Source organism: Urocitellus parryii, chromosome 5, assembly GCF_045843805.1.
Source record: "Urocitellus parryii isolate mUroPar1 chromosome 5, mUroPar1.hap1, whole genome shotgun sequence".
Lineage (NCBI taxonomy): Eukaryota > Metazoa > Chordata > Mammalia > Rodentia > Sciuridae > Urocitellus > Urocitellus parryii.
In genome coordinates, this window is record NC_135535.1 from 99596675 (window position 1) to 99617238 (window position 20564).

At 32.5% G+C, this 20564-nt stretch overlaps 1 protein-coding gene across 1 annotated transcript; it reads right to left on the bottom strand.

Moving 5' to 3' along the window:
* Window positions 1–4013: 4013 nt before the first annotated feature.
* On the bottom strand, window positions 4014–17972 carry Clec9a (C-type lectin domain containing 9A). The gene is made up of 6 exons (XM_026410878.2): window positions 17882–17972; window positions 16388–16468; window positions 7576–7722; window positions 6452–6603; window positions 5078–5199; window positions 4014–4424 (listed from the first exon to the last, which is right to left on the bottom strand). Exons 1-6 carry the CDS (start codon window positions 17970–17972, stop codon window positions 4292–4294), a joined length of 726 nt encoding a protein of 241 aa, XP_026266663.1. The 3' UTR covers window positions 4014–4291.
* Window positions 17973–20564: the final 2592 nt, after the last annotated feature.

Here is a 20564-nt window from a genome sequence, read left to right on the forward strand (position 1 = left end):
TCTTCCTTGAGGACTCTTTTAATTTTCTTCTGGTTAGCTAGCTAGGAAATGTCTTCAGTGCTGCACAAATTTTGTGTTGATATCCTGTGTCATACAGAGAGAACTGCATTTGTGGTTAGAAAATGAGAGTTTTAGACTTATTATTCTGAATTATCTTATGGGCTAATCATTTTACTTCATGGAGCTGATTTCATTAAGTTTAAAGTAGAAATATTTGTAAGTTCCTCATGATGCTACTGTTTGTTAAAATAAGGTAACTGTGAAATTAATTTCACAACCTAAATTGTAATATAAAATGGAAAAAAAAACTTACAAAATATTTTAAAAGACTTAGTAATTCATTTTTAAGCATAAGAGAGCACAAACATGCAGAAACAACTTTCTTTGGTGAACTATATTCATAAACAAAAAGTAGAGATAACTACTTTGAGGATATTATCAAATATTTTATATGATAAATGCAATGTTCAATGAAAGTGGCTAATATAATATGTATAGAAGAAGAAATGAGGGGCTAAGTTTGTAGCTCAGTGGTAGAGCATTTCCCTAGCATGTGTGAGGCCCTGAGTTCAATCCTCAGCACCACATAAAGATATAGAAATAAAATACAGATATTGTGTCCATCTACAACTACCAAAAAAAAATTTAAAAAAAGAAATGAGAATTAGGTGTGTTGTTAAGCAACCATTATTTAAATCTTACTGCTGCAAAGAAAATCCAGTTAAAATGAAAAAGTCAAATAAATTTATGGACTAAATTATAAAGTAGGGATATAATACTCATTTAAGTATCGACTCCTGGCATTCTGTGCTCAGGGATGAATGATAATGTCTCTTTAACTGCCATTTTTTTTAAGAGTCTAGCTGCCTGAAGAGTGAAAGGTGACCAGTGTCTTCACTACCAATATTGGACCTAACGGAGAGGTCTTTGTAGATAGTGAGGAGGAAAAAGAGAATTCTTTTGACATACTTTCTTTCCCTGAACTATTCTTCTTCATCTTTGCCCTCAATCCCCTGGTCTAACAAAAAACACAATATTGATTGCATTATGAACGAACATTTCAGAACAAAAACATTATGGCACAATGTTTTCTCCACACACTTAAAATTTTTTTAAGAGTAGAAAATAATCACAAGATGAATTTGAAAATATGATTTGCAGAGAACAACTTTCAGTTGATTGTCAGATTGGGACCTCATCTTAATTGGTTTTTCAGCATAAGATGTTTTTCCTTCTAGGTTGTGAGTATGTAATTCTGAAGAAATTGCAGGAAAAGTCAAACAAGAACACAGCCTTTCCTGGTAGAGCTGAGTTCCCTAGGGTACACAATGAGTTATTCCTTTTCCTGAGGATATTGAACCAGTACTTAGAACTTATCAACAGGAAACAGGTCAGGAGCCCTGGAATAGCAGGAAGTTCAAGAAGGATGATGGGCAGATTTTATTTGGGGGATCCAAGAAGATTGTGAACCAAGCACAAGGGTTTAACAGGTTGTCTCAGGAGCAGTCTTAAAATTTGGGAGTTACTTCCTCTGTAGAGAGATTCTTGTGGTTTCCAAAAGGTACAAAAAGCAGAAAAATCTTACTTAAATGGTATATGACTTTTGTACAAGGCTCATTTTATTAAGAGATTTTCTCAGATTCTAGGTGCACCTATTATTATTCTACTAATTATTTCAATGTGTTTTAAAAATATATTTAGTACACTTTATTAATACCTCGTGACAAAGCCTGTTTACATTTGTAGAACAGATCTTTTTTCCTAAAAACAAAAACAAAACAAACAAACAAACAAAAAACTCCATGAGATGAATCAGAGACCCAATTCATCACTGGTGAACTAGGATATAAAATTGGTTATCTCTGTGCTAACATCTTTAAGAAGCCTTGGTATCCTGGACAAAAAGCAACCTGCAGGGAAAACTCTTCCACATTGCCATCTGTGTGGAGGCAGGGTTGCTACTGAGGAGACGTTTAGGAGCGTACGTCAACTGCAGTGTAGATAAAATTCTAACTTGTAAATACAGCATCATATACTAGCTGGATAACATCAGCTGGAGGATGTTTGCCTTTTGTTTCACTGTACTTTTTCTAAGGAGAATTGTAAATGCTTCCTATCCTTTCTCTAAACATAGCTCTGTGACAATACTTTGAAGATTCTTTAAGACAAACAGTCTTTACCACTGAAAATCGCTATTGTTTCTCCTTTATTCCAGGTTATTATATTTAGCGGCCAGCTGCCAGTTGTGATAACCAAACACAGGAGAAAACTTATATGGTTCTGGGGCATCAGCAGAAAACTAGAGAAAATTCCTTTTGTTGATACTTCCACCATTAAACTCCAGGTCAAAGGTAAATAAAACAAACAAAAAACAAAACCAAAAAATGAGGACATGTTCTTCCAATTCTTCCAAGGTTTTCCCATTATAAAAAGACCTTTAAGTATCAGAAATTTTATTTTTATTTAAATGATTTCCACTGCCTCAGTGAATTAGGGTTTATTTTTACTTTATTTAAATAATGCCTTTATTTTAAGGAGAAAATATGAAAATTAAATGTATCTTGGCTACTTCTTATGAAAAATGAAGGATTAGAAATTATATTGAATTTAGCAAATATTTAGTGAAAACCTCCTATGTGCCAAGGTGCTATTCTAGGGATGGCGAGTGGGAGAAAGATAATATACAAATAATTAATATTTCCTTCCTGAAGATGATGAGGTATTTATATATCAACAGTCTCTTGAAAATAAGACAGATGTTTCAGGGAGCCCACGTTCCTAGCACAGTGGTTCAGATTGAATATAAGGGGAATTTTATTTGAAGAGGATTAATTGACTTTAAAACAGATATTCTTTCCAAGTAGTTACTGACAATTTACAGACAAATTTTATTTTCTCAATGGCCCTGCAACATTAGCAGGAAAATAGACTGTTTTGCCCAGCATACACATAGAGGTTGATATCTAGAAGTGGCTGGTGGCTTTCTCCAGATAACAATAGCAAGCACTGATACAGTGTCCAACTCTATAGGACACCATTCACAACAATTTACATATATTTATGATTTAGTCTTCCAACAATTTTAAAAGTAAATCCAATTATTATTTTTTGATGGAGAATTTGGGGCATTGAGAAATACAGTTAAAAGTACCGGTATGTTAATCTGGGGGGTGCAGACATGAGCCCTTCGATTTGTGAGTGGTGGGACTGTACTCAGAGGGAGTCAGGAAGCTCACAGCTTTCCTTCACTGGGTAACCGATGCTGGCAAGTTCTAGGGGTTCACTTCTCCATGGAACTCTGCAGTCCTGAAAAAGAGTACAGTGATACTGCAGAGAAAAGCCTTTTCCCCTCAATTCCAATTTGGAAATCCATATGTCTTTCCCTTTACTCTGTCAATCCAACAACATAATGCCTGAAGCTTAGAAAATGCATAGGAAGATTTGGCAGGCTGCAAGCTTTAAATTTATTTATTTATTTTAAAAAATCAATCAGTTATAACTGGACCATCTCCTCCAATCACATATTGATTTCTGTGTGATATTTATACTGTCTCTGGACGAAAGAAGAGAGAGAGAGAGAGAGAGAGAGAGAGAGAGAGAGAGAGAGAGAGAGAGACACTGAGACTCTCCTAGTTCTATCTGAGAGAGAGAGAGAGAGAGAGAGAGAGAGAGAGAGAGAGAGAGACTGAGACTCTCCTAGTTCTATCTGAAAGAGAGAGAGAGAGAAAGAGAGAGAGAGAAGAGGAAAGGAGAGGAGAGGAGATTGAATATAGAGGAGAATTTTATTTGAAGAGGATTAATTGACTTTCAAACATATCCTCTCCAAGTAGTCACTGACAATTTACAGACAAATTTTATTTTCTCAATGTCCCTGAGAGGAGAGGAGAGGAGAGGAGAGGAGAGGAGAGGAGAGGAGAGGAGAGGAGAGGAGAGGAGGAGAGGAGAGGAGAGGAGAGGAAAAGAGAGGAGAAGGGAAGGGAAGGGAAGAAAGAAAAGAGAAAGAGGGAGGGAGGGAAGGAAATTATGTTCTTGTTTGTTCACAGAGCATCAGTGTCTGGTCCTCTGTGGTTCCAATCAATTTATTGGCAATTTGAACAATGTCAACTGAAATCTTCAAATTGTTGAAGACATTTCCAAGTGAAAATATGAAAGGAAGGGTTGATTTCCAGGAAGCTGATTTCAAAGGCCATACACTGGTTTACTTCTGTATTTGCTCTTAGTCTTTTTGTGGCAGGTTTTTCAATGGCCTGTTTCAAATACCAGCATTATAGATCTTTTTGAGCAATTTCTTTCAGATAGAGCATCTTAATGAGCACTTCTCACAGATAAAATATTTCCATTTGTTACAGTTATCTGACAAAAGGACATTGTCTTTGAGGAATCTGCAGAGCTGGTTGGTTGACTGGGGTCTCTTTGTTGGTAACCTGGAAAGGCAAGTCAGCATATCTGAGGTTAGATGGGAGTGTGACAAGGATGCTTTCGAGGTTAGCACATGAGAGAGGCCTTTTTGTTTTAATATGGCACCCTCCTGTGGTGGTTTTATCCTCCTCCTTCAACAGCAGCAGTTTTGTCTCCATAAAAATATGTTAATGCAATTTTAACAGTTTATGAAGAAAAGGAAGCCATGTATACACAAAGATAGGTGGTAGATAGTATATGTCTCCTGACTCTTAATTCTCAAGGTAGTAGGGTACTTGATTCTGCTCACCAGTCTCTCTAGTTCTATCTGAAAAGTTCAATATGATAATTGCTTAATAATTATTACAATCTGTTTCCCTTAGTGCTCTCTAAACATTAAGTGATACAGAGAAAATGCACTTGATAATTATGTTATATTGCTCATTTAGACACTCATATTTTGGTTTATTTTCGTAGGATAATGTTCGGAGGGCTGAGAAGATGATTTAGAAGCTGTGAAACTACCTCTTCATGACATTAGCTTTAATTTCAATCAGGAGCCTGTGATGTTGAAATGCTGATATGTCTCCTGAAGGGAATCCAGTGTGCACAATAAAATTAACCTTTGAATTGCCTCATCTTTCTAGTTATTCTCACAACATTTTCCTCTGAGACTTACAGGTCAGGGGAAGGAGAGGAGTCATCTTGCCAAAGCAAAGGTGCCTGAAGTCCATCCTGAGATATTTCCACCCAGTACGCATAGCCTACTTTGAGCTTCTGCAAGTTTTTGGTGATAAAAACCTATGAGAGACAAGATCTGAACGTGAACCAAGAAAAAAGTAAACCACGAATAAAACTATCATGAAGTATGAATTCTGATATTTTGCCTAGCTGGAAATAAATGGTAACTTTAGTGCTGAAGAAAAAGAGAGGGGGTTATTTAAAAAAACAAAACAAACAAAAAGTGGGGATACATCTTATAGATTTTTCTTCTGTTTCTGTATGGCCAATGTAGTATTAAAGACAATGGGAAAAAGGCATTTGATATTAAAGTAATTTTAATGAATGGATTCAGAGTCTGACAATAGATGTCAACAAAAAAAAGGAAGGGGGTAGGTTATACTGACCTCTCATAAGCAGATATAAAAATATTTTTTATATCATATGACACGTGGATCACTCTTTTCTAGTATACTTCAATATTACCAATAGTTTAGGAGATTCCAGAAGCAATGTAACTGCAAATATATTTTGTTAAAAAAACATTTATAACTTTCATCATCAAATTTACACAGAAAATAATTTTGTATACCCATAATTATAATAGTTCAAGCCTTCCTACCTTACCATATATCCTTAACACATTGTTTTCTCACTATTCTTATAGAAATGAGCTTCAACTAATTACTGAATATAGTCAGAATACGTTTTTAATGTAGTAAAAGATATGTTGTAATTATGCATTCTGTTTCATATATATTTATATGTAGAATGATTTTAGAGAAATATCTTGTTCACTTGTTAAAATATTACTGAACTATGTTTAATACCAATTTAACATTTCATTTACCAAATACTTGGTTTAATTAGACCTATTCATTTCATGACATCACCTCAGTTTTTTATACTTCTGGTTTTCCAAATTATTCTATTTATCTATAGCATGGAAAAATACATTGGAAAATATATGCAATAATCATGTATGTGTATGTTGAAGTGGGCTACATGTCAAGGAAGACTGTTTTTCTTATGCTCTAGTCTTTTCCTTTTCTTTTTCATTAACCAAAGACATAGAACTAATATACTCTCCTTGACTTCTGGAAAAGCAACCTGATTTTTGCTTTTCCCATTAAAAGGAAAATAAAACATAGTAATTCCTACTTTATATCTTTTAAGTATTTATTTTTATAAATTTATTTTTATAAGTACTTATTTTTATACATTTTATAAACTATTATAAATATTAAAGAATTCTATCTTAGGAGAATCTTCTTTCTTTTAATAAGTAACATAGTATTTTCAGAGTGACATGTAACCATAAAGCTGAATTTACCATTTCTTCTTTGCTGTCTATTTGTAGAAGACTGGAGCCCTCTTTCAAACAAGCCTCTTTGCTGGCTGGCCAACTTTTCCAAATATCATAGACATAGTAACAACTCTTTCCATTCTGAATCCAGTTGTCCGAACAAGGACTGCAGTTACAGGCTTTGAATAGAAACATTTCACATTATTGTCACCACTGTAAAAATTAGTAGAATATCTCCCCGGACTAACCCTCTGTCACCTCCAGGAAAACCAAACACTATAACCATGTGCAGCACTTAGCCATTCCCATGTGTAGCACTTAGCAATTCCAGTTTTTCTGATACTGAGAACCGTAAGATTTATATAATACTTTTGACCTACAATAGGTCTCTAAGAGTTGGTTTATTTAAGAGTAATTTGGAGACATTTTTACCCAAATATTTCCTCTTCTATAAAAATTGATATGATTTTCTCAGTTTTATCAATCTTTTCCTTTCTTTGATTTTACAATATTTACAATCTTTTCTTGTTCACTTATTATCTCAGGCCTGTTAATCTTACTGCTCAAATTTAACCTGAAGTGTACTGAATAACTAGATGAATTGAATAGTAAGCCTTGAGTTCATGTTCAGATTCTGAGAGTTAAGCAAGAAATATTTCATGTCTAACAGACAGAACAAACAGTACAACTTCAGGAATTATTTGAAAACATGTAGGTGAAGAAAATGGAAGAAGGATGTAAATGAACAATATGCTTATTTTAGGACTTCGACGTAACTAAAAGGTAAGCATTAGTATTCAACGTTTGAAGGAATTTGTTTTAAGAAAGAATGTATTCACAAAAAGAAGATCAACTGCATAAAGTAGAACAAAGAGCAAAAATTTGACCAAGAGATCTGGCACAGTTTTACAGGAGAAAAGATACTTAAACTTCCAGAACTCTTGTTTAGCTGCATTTTCTTTTTGAAACCTTAGTGTTTTCCGTATACTATTGAAGTAGATAAGAGTAAAAGGCATCAAAATCATGTCCCCCTACTATAAAATTCTGAAGAACAATTTTGCAGAGAATAAAATATATCATTGTTTTTTTTCTGAGGAGTTAGTGCATGCATTTGGATTTCTACTGAAAATAACTGATCTTATATCAATTACCCAAACTGAAAGAATTTTGCATCAAGGTTTGACAACATTTCATCTGAAGGTCATGGTTTCTCTTCCATTGCGTAAAGTTCAACAATGCTCTTTCCTGGTGGATGAGTTTTTCTTGCTGCTGCATTGAGATGGTAGATACCTGGAAAACTACAGACAAGAATACTCATTCCTACCAAAATACTGAAATCTTATAACCAAGTAATCCTTCAACACAGACTAAAGAAAGCTCTAAATTACTGATAAGTTTTGAGACTTGAATATGCATTATTTTAGATTTCTGAAAAATTTAAAATTCACATTTTTCAAGAATCAAATGTTAAAATTAGCTAGACACACAAAGATTAAGTATACCATGTTTTCTCTCATATGTAGAAATGAACAAAAATGACAAGAAAATAGAAGATGGATTATTGAAGAAGTGGAGAAATAAGGTAAAATGGAAAAGAAGGAAGGAAAAGAAAGAGTAGTAGGGAGGGTGAATATAATCAAAGCATAATATGTGTACTCATGGAAATGCCACAGTGAAACCCATTAATTACTACACTTACTATGATTAAGTAATTACTATAAAAAGAATCAAATGTTTCAAGGGATGCAGAGCAAAAAGCTATATTGCTATCCATGTTTTTTTTTCAAACTACCCAGTTTCACTAAGAGCAGATGAGTTTATCAATTTCTTCTTTATTTTTCTGAAGATATTTTTAATTTGACAAACCAATGAATATAAAATACTCTTCTCCCCTTTATACAAACGGTGACAATCTATTTACATGATGTTGTACTTTTTATTACTTTAAATATATATTTTTAAAATTTATTTATTTTAATTAGGTACATATACATATGACAACAGAATGCATTTTGATTCATCGTACACAATTGCAGCACAACTTTTCATTTCTTTGATTGTACACGATGTAGCAGCATCGCACTATATGTGCACTCATATATGTACCTAAGGTAAGAACTTATATACTTTGGTTCTAGTTCTATAATGACACATCAAGAACTTTCTGTTACTCTTTCATCATACCTGTAAGATTTCATCATGTGAATATCCCATATTTTTCTATTGCCTTTTAGGTGATTTGTAATTTTTCTTGTATGGCAAAAAGCATTATTGCATAAAGAATCTTAGTCTTACATCACTTTACATGTGCAAGTGTATTTTTAAGATAAGGTCAAAATTTGTGGACATTTAAATTGTATTAGATATTTCCAAATTACCATCCATATTATGAATTTACACATGTATAGAAATATGTAAATGTGTAGTTATCTCTTTATGTTTGAAGTTAAAGTTCTTTTTACATGCATAAAGTCAGATGTATTTTCCTTTGTATGAAATGTATGATTATATCCTTTGTGATTTTTTCCCTGTTGAGTTTCTAGTCTTTTATTTTTTTATTGTGCTTTGAGAAATAGTTCCAGGAAGCCCCAAATCAGCCTGAGCAGTGTTTTATAAGTTCACAATGGCACTGACCTTCAGAAAAGGCATGAAACATACTGATTACTAGTGTACTTTTATAACCAAGAGTCCAGGAATTAGGGGACCAGATTATACTATCTTGTCAGCATTGTTTATTGATGACAGTATAATATGTGATTTGTCCTTGGTTATAATGAGACCATGAAAGAATTGTGGTGCTGAGCCAGGTTACTTAGCCTCAGCAAAGTTTTGCCTTTGTGATCAGCAAAATATAATAATCCCCAAGTGAGGCTCCATTTTGAGTTCCGTAGGACCAACATACCCTATATACATGTCAGTGATTCAGATCCAGGAGGGAAACTGTGTCCTCACAGGACACTTTCAGAGTCAGGAAAAGGTGCCACCTCTCCAGGATCCTTCTGATGAGACAGACTTTGGCTAATATATATGTTTACTTTTGTGATATTGTTGTGTCCTTACCTTATAATAAACTAGATTTATGAACGCTCTCATTCTGAGTCAGGCGAGTCTCTTTTAGCAACCGACCCTGTTATCTGATACTGTGTGCACAAACATGATGTGGAGGCAGATTCTGTATGATATGAGCTACAGTTATGTGTTTCTAGTTTGCATTTTGGGTTTGTGGTAGTTTATGCCACATAGATTCAGTATTTTTGAGTAATTTTTAGTAAAAGAGTTTTATATGTGAGATTATACTTCTGTATTTTAATTTATATTTTGATTATGTGGAATATATTTGATTGTAAATTGTAAGGTATAACTTCAGTGTTTCCCCCAGGTATCTACAGAGTTGTCTTAGTCATTTGTTGAATATCTTCCACCCCCATAACTCTTCTAGTTTCTGCATTTAAATCACTGTAAATATCTAATAAACTACTCGGATTTAGTTTCATTTTAATTATATTCAACTCATCTATTTATTTATTTATTCATATGTCAGCATATCAGGACCTTAATTACTTTAACTTTGTAATTGTTTTACTATCTGATACTTTAATACTGTATTAGTTTTTTCCCCCCTTACTATTCTGACTAGCTTACTAAGCCCATTTCTTTAAAAAAAAACACTTTATAAAGTAGCTACCTATTCCTATTACAGCAAACCCTTCTCTTAGCATGCCTTGAGTATTTATCTTATTTGGCTGTAATAGAATTTCTTGAACTTGTAGTTTAGTGTTTTTAATAAATTTTGGAAAATTTTTATTCAAAAGCCTTATAATAGTACTTTTGTCTAACACTTCCTTTTCCACTTTTGGCTCTACCATAACACATATTGTAGTGTTTCTTGTGTTTTGTGTCTCTCTCTCACTTTTGTATATTTTGCTCTTTTTTCACAACTCCTTTTTTATTCTCTAAATTATTTATGCTTTATTTTCTAATCTATCAATTTGCCCTTCAGCTCAGGGGATATATTAAACTTTTTTGCAGGGGAAGGGGCCAATGTTAGAGCAGATCATTGCTGTTGAAATTGTTAATGTATTATTAAGATATGATTGAACAGTTGATACATTTTCATGCATATATTCCTGCAACAGACTATCTTTACAATGGAAATAATGAACTTAACTATCACATAAAAGTTTCATCTTTATAACTCAAATTTTATTTTGAGGCAATTGTGAATTCATATGCAGCTACAAAAAATAATAAAGATTTCAGGTACCCCTTGCCCACTTTCCACCAAAGAGTAACATCTTGCAAAATTATAGGTCAATGACAATACCAGGATATAGAAATAAATACATTCAAGATGCACAGCTTCTCCATCACCATGTATGGCCATCATATTTCCTTTTATAAATAAGCATACCCATTCCACTCTTGCCCCATCTCTCCCAACACTAATCTATGTTCTAGTTCTATAGTTTTGTCATTTCAGTGATGTCATAAGTGGGATCTTACAGTATGTAACACTTTGTAATTGGCCTTTTCCATTCACAATAATTTCTTGGTGATTCACTGGATTGTTGTCATAAGTAGATAGATAATTCATTTTTTATTGTTGATATGGATTACCACATCTGTTTAACCATTTGCCTATTAAAGAAGATCTGTATAGTTTTCTGGCTTTGCTCATTTCAAATAAATGAGCAAACCTGCCTGTACAGCTTTTAGTAAATATAAGCTCCATTTCTCTGAGAGAAATGCTATGTTCTGTTGGGGTAATAAGTTTAGATTTTTAAAAGAAATCACTGTGAGATTTTCCAGAGTGATTGTTCCATTTTACTGAAGTGAGTAAGACAGCTTCTCTTTACTCTCATGAGCACTTGATGTTGTGATTACTTTTTATTTTTAGCTCTCTGAGAGATATATAGTAATATCTCACTGTGGCTTTAATTGCTTTTCCTGAATGTTAATCACATTGATCATCTTTTCTTATGCTTACTTAATATCTGTATATCTTCTTTGAAGAGATGTATTTTGATTTGTTTTTTTTATTTTCTAGTTGAGTAGTTTGATCTTTCACTGTTGAGTTTGGAAGTTTTTATGTTCTTTTTATATTCTAGTCCATTATTGGATGTGAGGTTTGCAAGTATTTAGTTCATCTGTAAATGGTTTTTAATAATGTCTTTTGTAAGGACAACATTTTTAATTTTGAGGAACATGCAGCTTACCAGTGTTTTCTTTTTATTAATTATTCTTTTGATATCAATTCCAATATCTCTGCCTACTCTTAGATATCGAAAAAAATTTGTTCATATTTTCTAAGAGTTTTAGTTTTATCAACTATAAACTATTTTATAGTTGATACTGTGACACAGTTTGAGTTGATTTTTGATATTTGTATAAGATGTGAGACTTAAACTTTTTTTGCCAATGGATATACAATTTATACAACAGTATTTGTTGAAAATGTTATTCTGCTTCATAGAGTTGATTTTGTATCTATATAAAAAAATCAGCTGAGCATATTTGTGTGACACTATTACCAGGTTCTCTTGTATTTTATTGCTGTATTATTCAGTAATACACATAGTCCTCATTAATACTGCTATATGATATGTTTCAAAATCAGGTAGATTGTTTCCTCCCTCATTATTCTTGCTTTAACTACTCTAGTTCTTTTGCTGCTGCATATGAACTTTAGAATCACATTATCTACATCCACAAGAAATCTTGCTCATATCTTGAAAAGGATTGCATTAAATCTGCATATTCAGCAACTCAGGAGGCTGAGGCAGGAGGGTTGCAAGTTTCAGGCCAGCCTCAGCAGTTTAGAGAAGCCCTGACCAACTTAGTGACATCCTGTCTCAAAATAAAAAATAAAAAAGACTGGGGATGAGGCTCAGTGATTGAACACCCTGGATTCACTCTCTAGTACTTCAAATAAAACAAAACAGTAACAACAATCCCCCCCCCAAAAAAAGAAGGAGGCTCCAGAAAACCATAAAAAAGAATTTGTAATGGTGAACATATAAATAAGAACTATTGAATATGCAGGAAAATGTCACACTTGAATATTAAAGATATACAATTTATACATCAGTATTTATTGAAAAGTTTTTCTTTTTTTCTTTTCCTTTTTTTTTTTTTGGTTTTTGTGTGTGATTGTTATTTCCCCCAGGGGGAGCAGTAATCTGCGTATGAATTTGAGCAAAACTGACATTTTTCCTGTGTTGAGTCTTACAATTCATGAACATGGCCTGTATTTCCACTTAGGTTTTTTATTTCTTTCATCTAGTAGTTTTCAACATATACGCTCTGAACATGTTTTGTTAAGCATTTCATTGTTTGGAGTAAATACAATTAGTACTACATTTTTAATTTTGATGTTCATGTTCATTACTAAAGTATAAATATAAAATTGATTTTTGTGTATTTACTTTGTATCCTGACTTTGCTAAATAAACTTGTTAGTTCTGAGTAGAAGAGCTATGCCAACGCCATTTACTCTGTAGAGGTAGTTTAATAGAGAGCTACAGAATTAGCTTCAAATAAGTTCATGACATATTAATAATTATTAACTGGCAGTCATTAAGTGCCTATGTTGTTATATAGGAGAGAGAATGGCAATCTCTTAGTAAATTAATTAGTTATTAATTGGTAAATTACTAATTAATTGGCAATCATTAGTAAATTAAAAATAATAAACTATACATGTCAGCCAAATCTAAAGGAGTAAAACTCAGATCTTCTAGAGAAAAAAAGGGAAAAAGGAAGAAAGTGAATAGAACTGTAAAATGATTTCTATATTTTTAACAAGAAAAAGGAGGTAAACAAGATCAAAAAAGGAATCTGATAAAGATAGGTTGATCTTACTTGTAATAAATAAAGTGGCCAAACTCTACTCTTCCTAGCTGCCATTTAGGTTCATGGATTATTAGAAAAATGAAAACAAAGTAAATATTAATTAAGATTGGCCCACTTAAGATCTAGTTAACTCTGCCTTTTGGGGAAACAAGAACACAATTTGGCTATACTCCTAATAGTGAATATTATCATGAAGGGGAAGATTATAATTTGTAAAATAAAGCAATTTGCATCATCATTACTTTGCCCATCTCCCCCTTACTGGCCAAGCCAGGACACACAATAGGACATCAAATCATATATTTCGTTGCTGAGTTGTTCTAAAAAAAAAATCACATATTTCACATTCTGATTTGTTTTACTCACCAACATTGCTGCTTAAAAGAAAATATTGGAAATCAATAACCAGGAACTAGAGAAAGCAGGTGTTCATGCCCTGCTTCTCTGTAGATCAAGAAACTCTGGCTCAGTTGATTGGATTAGTTTTTCTCTTAGCAAAGTTTGGACCTAAGCAGAGTGGGGGAATAGGACAATGGTGTTCTTTATTTTATCTTGTTAGCTATTTGGCAAACTTAGTGAAATGTAATAATTTAATTTTTAGGAACTTGAAATATAAGATGCTTTTTTTCAGATTAGCTGTATTTTAGAAGCGATTGTTGCTCTGTTTATTACTCTCTGATTAGCTTGTACAATACAAAACTATTAAAACTGGAGAAAGGGAAATGAGACTTCTCTTTTTTATCATAAATGGGAAGCAAAATGCTTCAGCTTTATTGGTGTTGAGGTTGGAATTAATTTCCAACAAGTAAAGTTAACATTGTAATTACCAGGGGAAACATAACAAAATACTTCTAAAACACCCCAAATAAAAATATGTGCTATACAATTTAAATCAAATTATAGCATAACATACAGTATTTTGAATGTTGCCCTTTTTTTAACCTAACAGTGTACCATGGAGATAGTTCTATAGCAGTGCATAAAAAGATTGCTTTTCTCTCTCTCTCTCTCTCTCTCTCTCTCTCTCTCTCTCTCTCTCTCTCTCTCTTCCCCCACCCCACCTTCATGGTACTCTATTGTATAGATGCATTATTAAGTTATTTAAATGGTCTCTTATTGATGTACCATTTGGATTTTTCCAGTTTTTAAAATTTCCTCCTGCTGTGTGTACAAGTTTATCTATAAGAGAAATTTATAATGTGGTATTACTAGGACAAAATTAATTAGTATCATTTACAATAACTAACAATTCTTAGAAATATGATTGTCATAGTTTATCTAAACACATCTCATGCACTAGACAGAGAATAAGACAAAATTATATATATATACTGACAGCAAGTATTATTGAAGACATTTAAAATGTCCAATGTACTTTTATAGACATGTATTATATGATTTTTTTATCATCTGATTGTTGTAGTTGGACACTCTAGATTTTATTTTTATATATAACCAAATTTTATATTCCATTCCCTTGACAATACTGCTATAAGGTGTTGACAATACTGCTATAAGGTGTTATCTATTCAGTTAATTTTGTTCTTAACCAGATACAGCTTTTTAAATTTTTAAGTTTATTTTATTCCCTTAAAATTTATAAAAGCAACATTGAAATTTATTTTATAGAATTAATATTTAAACTACATCTGCAATGAGTTCAATATGGATTTTTGTGTTGTAAAGTTAGAAAAGAGGTTGGAAATATCTCATTAAACATCCCAAGTTTTGAAAGGGACCAAATTATATTCTATGCTTGTATGATTATGTCAAAATGTACTACAATATTAAGTGTAACTATAATAAACAAATAAAAATAATAAAAAGGTCCTCAGTTTTTAATGAAGAATATCAAGATGTTTATTGACTTACCATTAGTTCTATTTAAATGAATTTTTTCTAGTGTGTTTGATAAACAGATACTTAACATATGAACATCTTAATAGATGAACTAGAATTTGCTAAAAATATTAAAAACAAATCAGAAGGAGGGTAGATGGAGACAGGAAGCTTCCTGGAGTTTCTAACATTTGTGTTGGGCTGTGTTATTTCATCTGAGGAGATACACAGGGTAACAAGAATGATTTGAGTTTTAAAGTATTTCTCTAAGAATCATTAGAAAATGAATCTTCTAGCTCTACGTGAGCAAGATCAAGCTTGTCAAAGAAAATCTAAAACTTTCCTTTAGCCTTCTCAGAGCTCACTGTGCTTCCTGTTCAGCATATGCCTCTGAGATACAGAAATGATTTGCCAAGGTCATCACAAAAATTATCCAAATATAACCTCCAGCATTATCTTTCTAAGCATATTTTCTCAGTGCTAGCAGAAGCAATAGTAGAGGTTCTTATTCTTTTTATGGATTTGGAAACTCCATAATTGTTCTATTTTATAAAAATTTCATTTGCTAGACATGGAAACATTTCTCTAATATGAATAAAAGGAATAAACCAGTGTGTTTAAGTATGGCTCAAATATAGCTCTCAGATTTGCTTTAAACATTTGAAATTGTACCTTGCTTAATGTGCAGTAAAACACATTAAAATAATCTGAAAAAGTCATTTGGAATAACTGTATATTAGAAGAGAATATCTGAAGAGTATATCTGAAATCTTTCAATCCTTTGGCATGCTAATGTGACTCACAAATAGAAACAGAGTAATAGTAATGAGAGGGAGGTTGTAGCTCAGTAGTAGAGTGTGCCTAGTGTATGTACAAGGCCCTGGGTTTGATCCCTTGCACCATGAATTAAATGAAAGAAAGAAAGATGAAAGAAAAAAAGAAACAAAGAAACAAAGAGAAAGAAACTATTCTCATTGTTTTTTTTCTCAAGGAAATATATAAGATTAGATTTGAGTTAAACCAGATGAAAGCCATTATTGATGCTATCAGTAATATCCAAGTGCACATAGATACATAATAAATAACTATCCTATAATTTGAATCAGAAAACTTTTATTTATATCATTTAGATACATTCAAATAGAATTTAACTGGTTTTTCATTCACTTGGAAATCATGAAGTTTTTATGTAATGACATATAATTATATGAAAGTGTAATTCATAACTTATATATGTTAATAGACTTTTAAAAAATATTCTTTTGTACTTACATTTGATGCCAAAGAAAATGGATGTTGTTAACAAGCCTATGCAGAAAATCCATGAAATCGCCATCACAACACAGCATGTTCCTAAACATGAAATTGGGACAATGAAATTGAATTAGAGAAAGTACTAGAAATGGATGGGTCAGAGATAAGATGAGGCTGAGCAAAATAAGGAATTTATATTAGGCGTTCTCACTGGAAAATTACAGAGGCCTGGAATTTGTAATTATGTGTAATAGGAAAAAGAAAGCCTTTTTAAAAACTTTTTGAAATGAAAGTGATAATTTGGAATGCATCTGATTTGGAAAATATCCAATAGATTTAATAGTACACCTCTCGGTCTTTATGCATAGTATCACAACCTTACTAATTAATTATATGTTTTCTTTTTCAACAATCTTTAGGAATTGTCACAAGCCAGGGAGCTGCCTTGAATTTTTGAGAGCAAGAATGCAGTTGTATCTCCCATACCTCTTTTAAGTATCACTTAAATATGACTGATTAAAATACATTTCTTTATTAGTTATATAATTTTGGATGAAGAATAAATTTTTCCAGCTAATTTTATAATTCTTAGGAAGGAAAATTTAAGAATGTGTGATTTATTATATTAACACTACTCAAAGAAAAATAAATAAAATTTATCTTTAGATAGTGTGGTAGGGTTCCTTATCCTTGGTACCTGTAAATAGTATTTTATGTGGCAATAGACACTTTGAAGATGTTACTAAATTAAGGATTTGGAATGGGAGGTTTACACTGACTTATTTGGATTCTTATAAGCAAGAATCAGATGATTCGAGACACAAAATGTGATGAAATGATAGAAGCAAAGAGCGTTAAGGTGTTATGCTGTTGGATTTGCAGATGAAGGAAGAGAGCCTAGAGCCAAAGAAAGCAATAAATGCAAGTCTAGAAACTAGAAATGACAAGGGGATAGATTCTCCTGTATAACCCTACCAACATCTTGGTTTTGGCACAGTAAAATCCATTTCAAATTTTGATCTCTAAAATTTTAAAATGATAAATTTGTGTTGCTAAATCTATGATGACTTGTTGCATCAACAGAAACACACTAATACAAATATTAAATAAGAAGATATAACTGACTACTATAGCAGGCAGCTCCAGGATGATATTTTTTCACTTTTCCCATTTTTTTATTTCTTAGTATTTATCAAATAATTTAGAGAGTGTTTGATACAAGAATTAAAATAATTAAAATGATATAATTTATTTTACTTATTTTCTAAATATTAAAATGCATTTTTTCTCTTTCTTTCTTTTCAAAGAGAGAAGGAGGCATATTTGTTAAGTCTCTCATTCTTTTCCTTTTTCACCTTTATTTACTCCACTTCATCTCATTTAGTATGTCAGGCATATGAAAATATTATAAGTAGGTTATCTCAGATTAGAAAAAATAAATCTTAGACTCATCATAGAACAAGAAACAAAGCATAAACTCAAGTCTTACCCTAAAAAATTAGAACTCATTACCTGAAAGTTTGGTGGAAGTCAGACATTTCTGAGAAGTTTCTGATGTTGGATTATCCCACTGAAGAGAGGTGTATATTTCTTCTTCGTGCATGGCTGAGAGGCTTTGATAGGTAAAGCAGCCAGTCCATGCAGGAGGCTGATACAAACAGCTCCACTTGTGGTTAGGAGCAAGTTGGTGAATGAAGTGAAACTGGCTACTTTTTTCACAGTAGTGGGAAAATATGTTTGGGTTTAAGGAATAGAGCTGATGCATCTTCATTCGAAAGTGGAAGTTTTTGAAGTGTTATTGGTAAAGAAGGAAATGAGATCGTATTGAACTTGATATGGCCAATGGTAGAACATGGTTCTGCTCTGGTTTCCAAAGTGTCACAAATACAGAAGGTCATGGCCCTGGGTTAGTTTAGAAAGGATATATGTGCAAACAATGTCCTTCTATTTGGCACAAGACATGAAGCAGAGATGGCTTAGACAATATAGATACAAGGCAGATCACAATGGGCAAACCAGGATGTGGATCATCACTATGTGTCCTTAAGAAAGTTAGGAAGGGATTTCATTCCTAAAATAAATTTACATGCTGTATGTTAATTTGGGTAATACTAACAGCTGTGATAAGTAAACCTCAAATATCGGTTAACACTATAAAAGTTTTTTTTTTTTTTCTCACAAAACACCTTAGCTCCAGTAATCTTGATTGGTGGACAGCTTTTCTCCCAACGGGACCTGGATTTCTGGCACATTGTGAGACATTGATCCTCTACTTCTATCCACTGGAAAGGAAAAAGAGATAGTGATAGATTCACACTTCTTGAAAGCCAAAACCTAGAATTAAAATGTATCACAGCCACATCTACCAAGGGCATATCCATATATGGATATAAAGGTTAGGTTTAAAAAGTATATATATATATTTTTTTTCTTTTTTTTTGCCTAGACAGCAAGCTTTCAATACTAATTTGTCTTTAGAAGGGAGGCACAAATTATTTAGAGCACAGATGGCCATTTGTGTTAATCCTGTGACTATGGCATCAGTATTGAAAAATTCATTCCTTTAATCATTATTCATTTTTTAGCCACTTGTTCTTATGGCCAAAGGTCATGCCTCAGTAACTTCAGTGTTTCACTGTGTCACTGTTGTTTCAGTGTCTCACTAGATCGGTTGTTGCTCTCATAATAGGCTCCCAGAAGCAAACAAACAGCACATGTAAGGGACCAGGTAAGGGAATTCACTAAAAGGACTAAAGTTTTTGCAAAGGTTCAGAGAAGAAAAGCAGGATGGTGAGATACACACTGGGAAGCTGTTATCAGTCCTAGGCTTATGGAGGGTGTTTATTGGAACTTTGTGGTTTCCTTCTTTACCAATTACACTTCATATAGAACAAACAGACTTTGCTAAACCAAGGCCCTGAAGGGAGAGAGTCAGTGGAATCAATATTCTACTTTTGATCATTGCCAGTGCCTCCCATTGGCTGGGGTAACTGGAAGCCAGAGGCCAAGCTTGTCTAGATAATATGTTCATTTTTTGAGTTCAGCTTCCCAAGACACATGATGGGGCCGAGAGGGTCTCCAGGGACAAATGAAAAATATCCAGTACATTCTCTAAACATTTCATGTAACATTTTTGTGACTTGAGATGCTAATCTGAATAAACCAGGTGACTAAAATCTATGTAACCTTTAAAATGTCCCAAGTTCTGTTTAGAGGAGAAAAGAGGAAGAAGCCATAATCATACCAAATATGAACTGACATGAATGACATGAACGAAGGTCCTATTAGCTATTATTCATTTCCAGTTTCTCTTCAGATTTTATTAGCACTAAGCATTGAGTTCAGAAAGACCTGATTTTATCAAATACACTGTATTCTTTGATAAATTTCTTTGGAAGGGCCATTGGTTTTCTCCAGTAAAAAATTAATATGCTTCTCATATTATATTTGATTATTTTAATCATATTTCCCATTATTTGCTGTTCATTGTGTAATGTACTATTTTTAATATCTTTCACATGAATTATTTTGATTCTTACAATAGATCCATGCAATAGGTACTACTATTAGTACAGTGTAGCTTAATTGTAAATTAAAGCACAGTGAAGTCAAATTTTCTGAAATTCACTTAGTAAGTTTCACATTTAGTGGCCTGATCATAGCATAAGTTTTATTAATGTCTGTGTTAAGCTGGTTTCATGTATAAGATGATTTAGCTGTGAGTACCAGAAAAAAAAAAGAATATTTGTAGGGATAATTCAATTAGTTTACATATTTTATTTGTGTTTTAGCTATAAACTAAGATATAATTCTTCTAAATTTGAATGTGCTATAGCTGTGTATAAATATATGCTTTTCCATATTGGAAATAAGAACCAGTAAAGTTCAGAGATATGGCTAATTTGGGAGAAGTTTTCTGAATTATTATTTCCAATTTATTTTATCTAAATAAACAATTAAAAATAATTTACCACATCCTCATCAGATAGAGAACTAATCTCAAGGATATATAAAGAACTAAAAAATATTAACACCAAAATCCCCAAATAACCCAATAAGTAAATGGGCCAAGGAACTGAATGGACACTTCCCAGAAGATGATATACAATCAATAAATATATAAAAAAATATTCAACTTCTCTAGCAATTAGAGAAATACAAATCAAAATTACTCTAAGATGTCATCTCACTCCAG

Excerpts from the sequence above, each read along its gene's own strand:
- Clec9a (XM_026410878.2), bottom strand. The coding sequence starts at position 17,972 with ATGCACGAAGAAGAAATATACACCTCTCTTCAGTGGGATAATCCAACA. Across the intron at positions 7,723-16,387 it reads CATTTTCTTTGGCATCAAAT|TTTTCCAGGTATCTACCATC; the intron begins GTAAGTACAAAA and ends TCTTGTCTGTAG. Across the intron at positions 5,200-6,451 it reads TAGACAGCAAAGAAGAAATG|GTTTTTATCACCAAAAACTT; the intron begins GTAAATTCAGCT and ends TGTCTCTCATAG.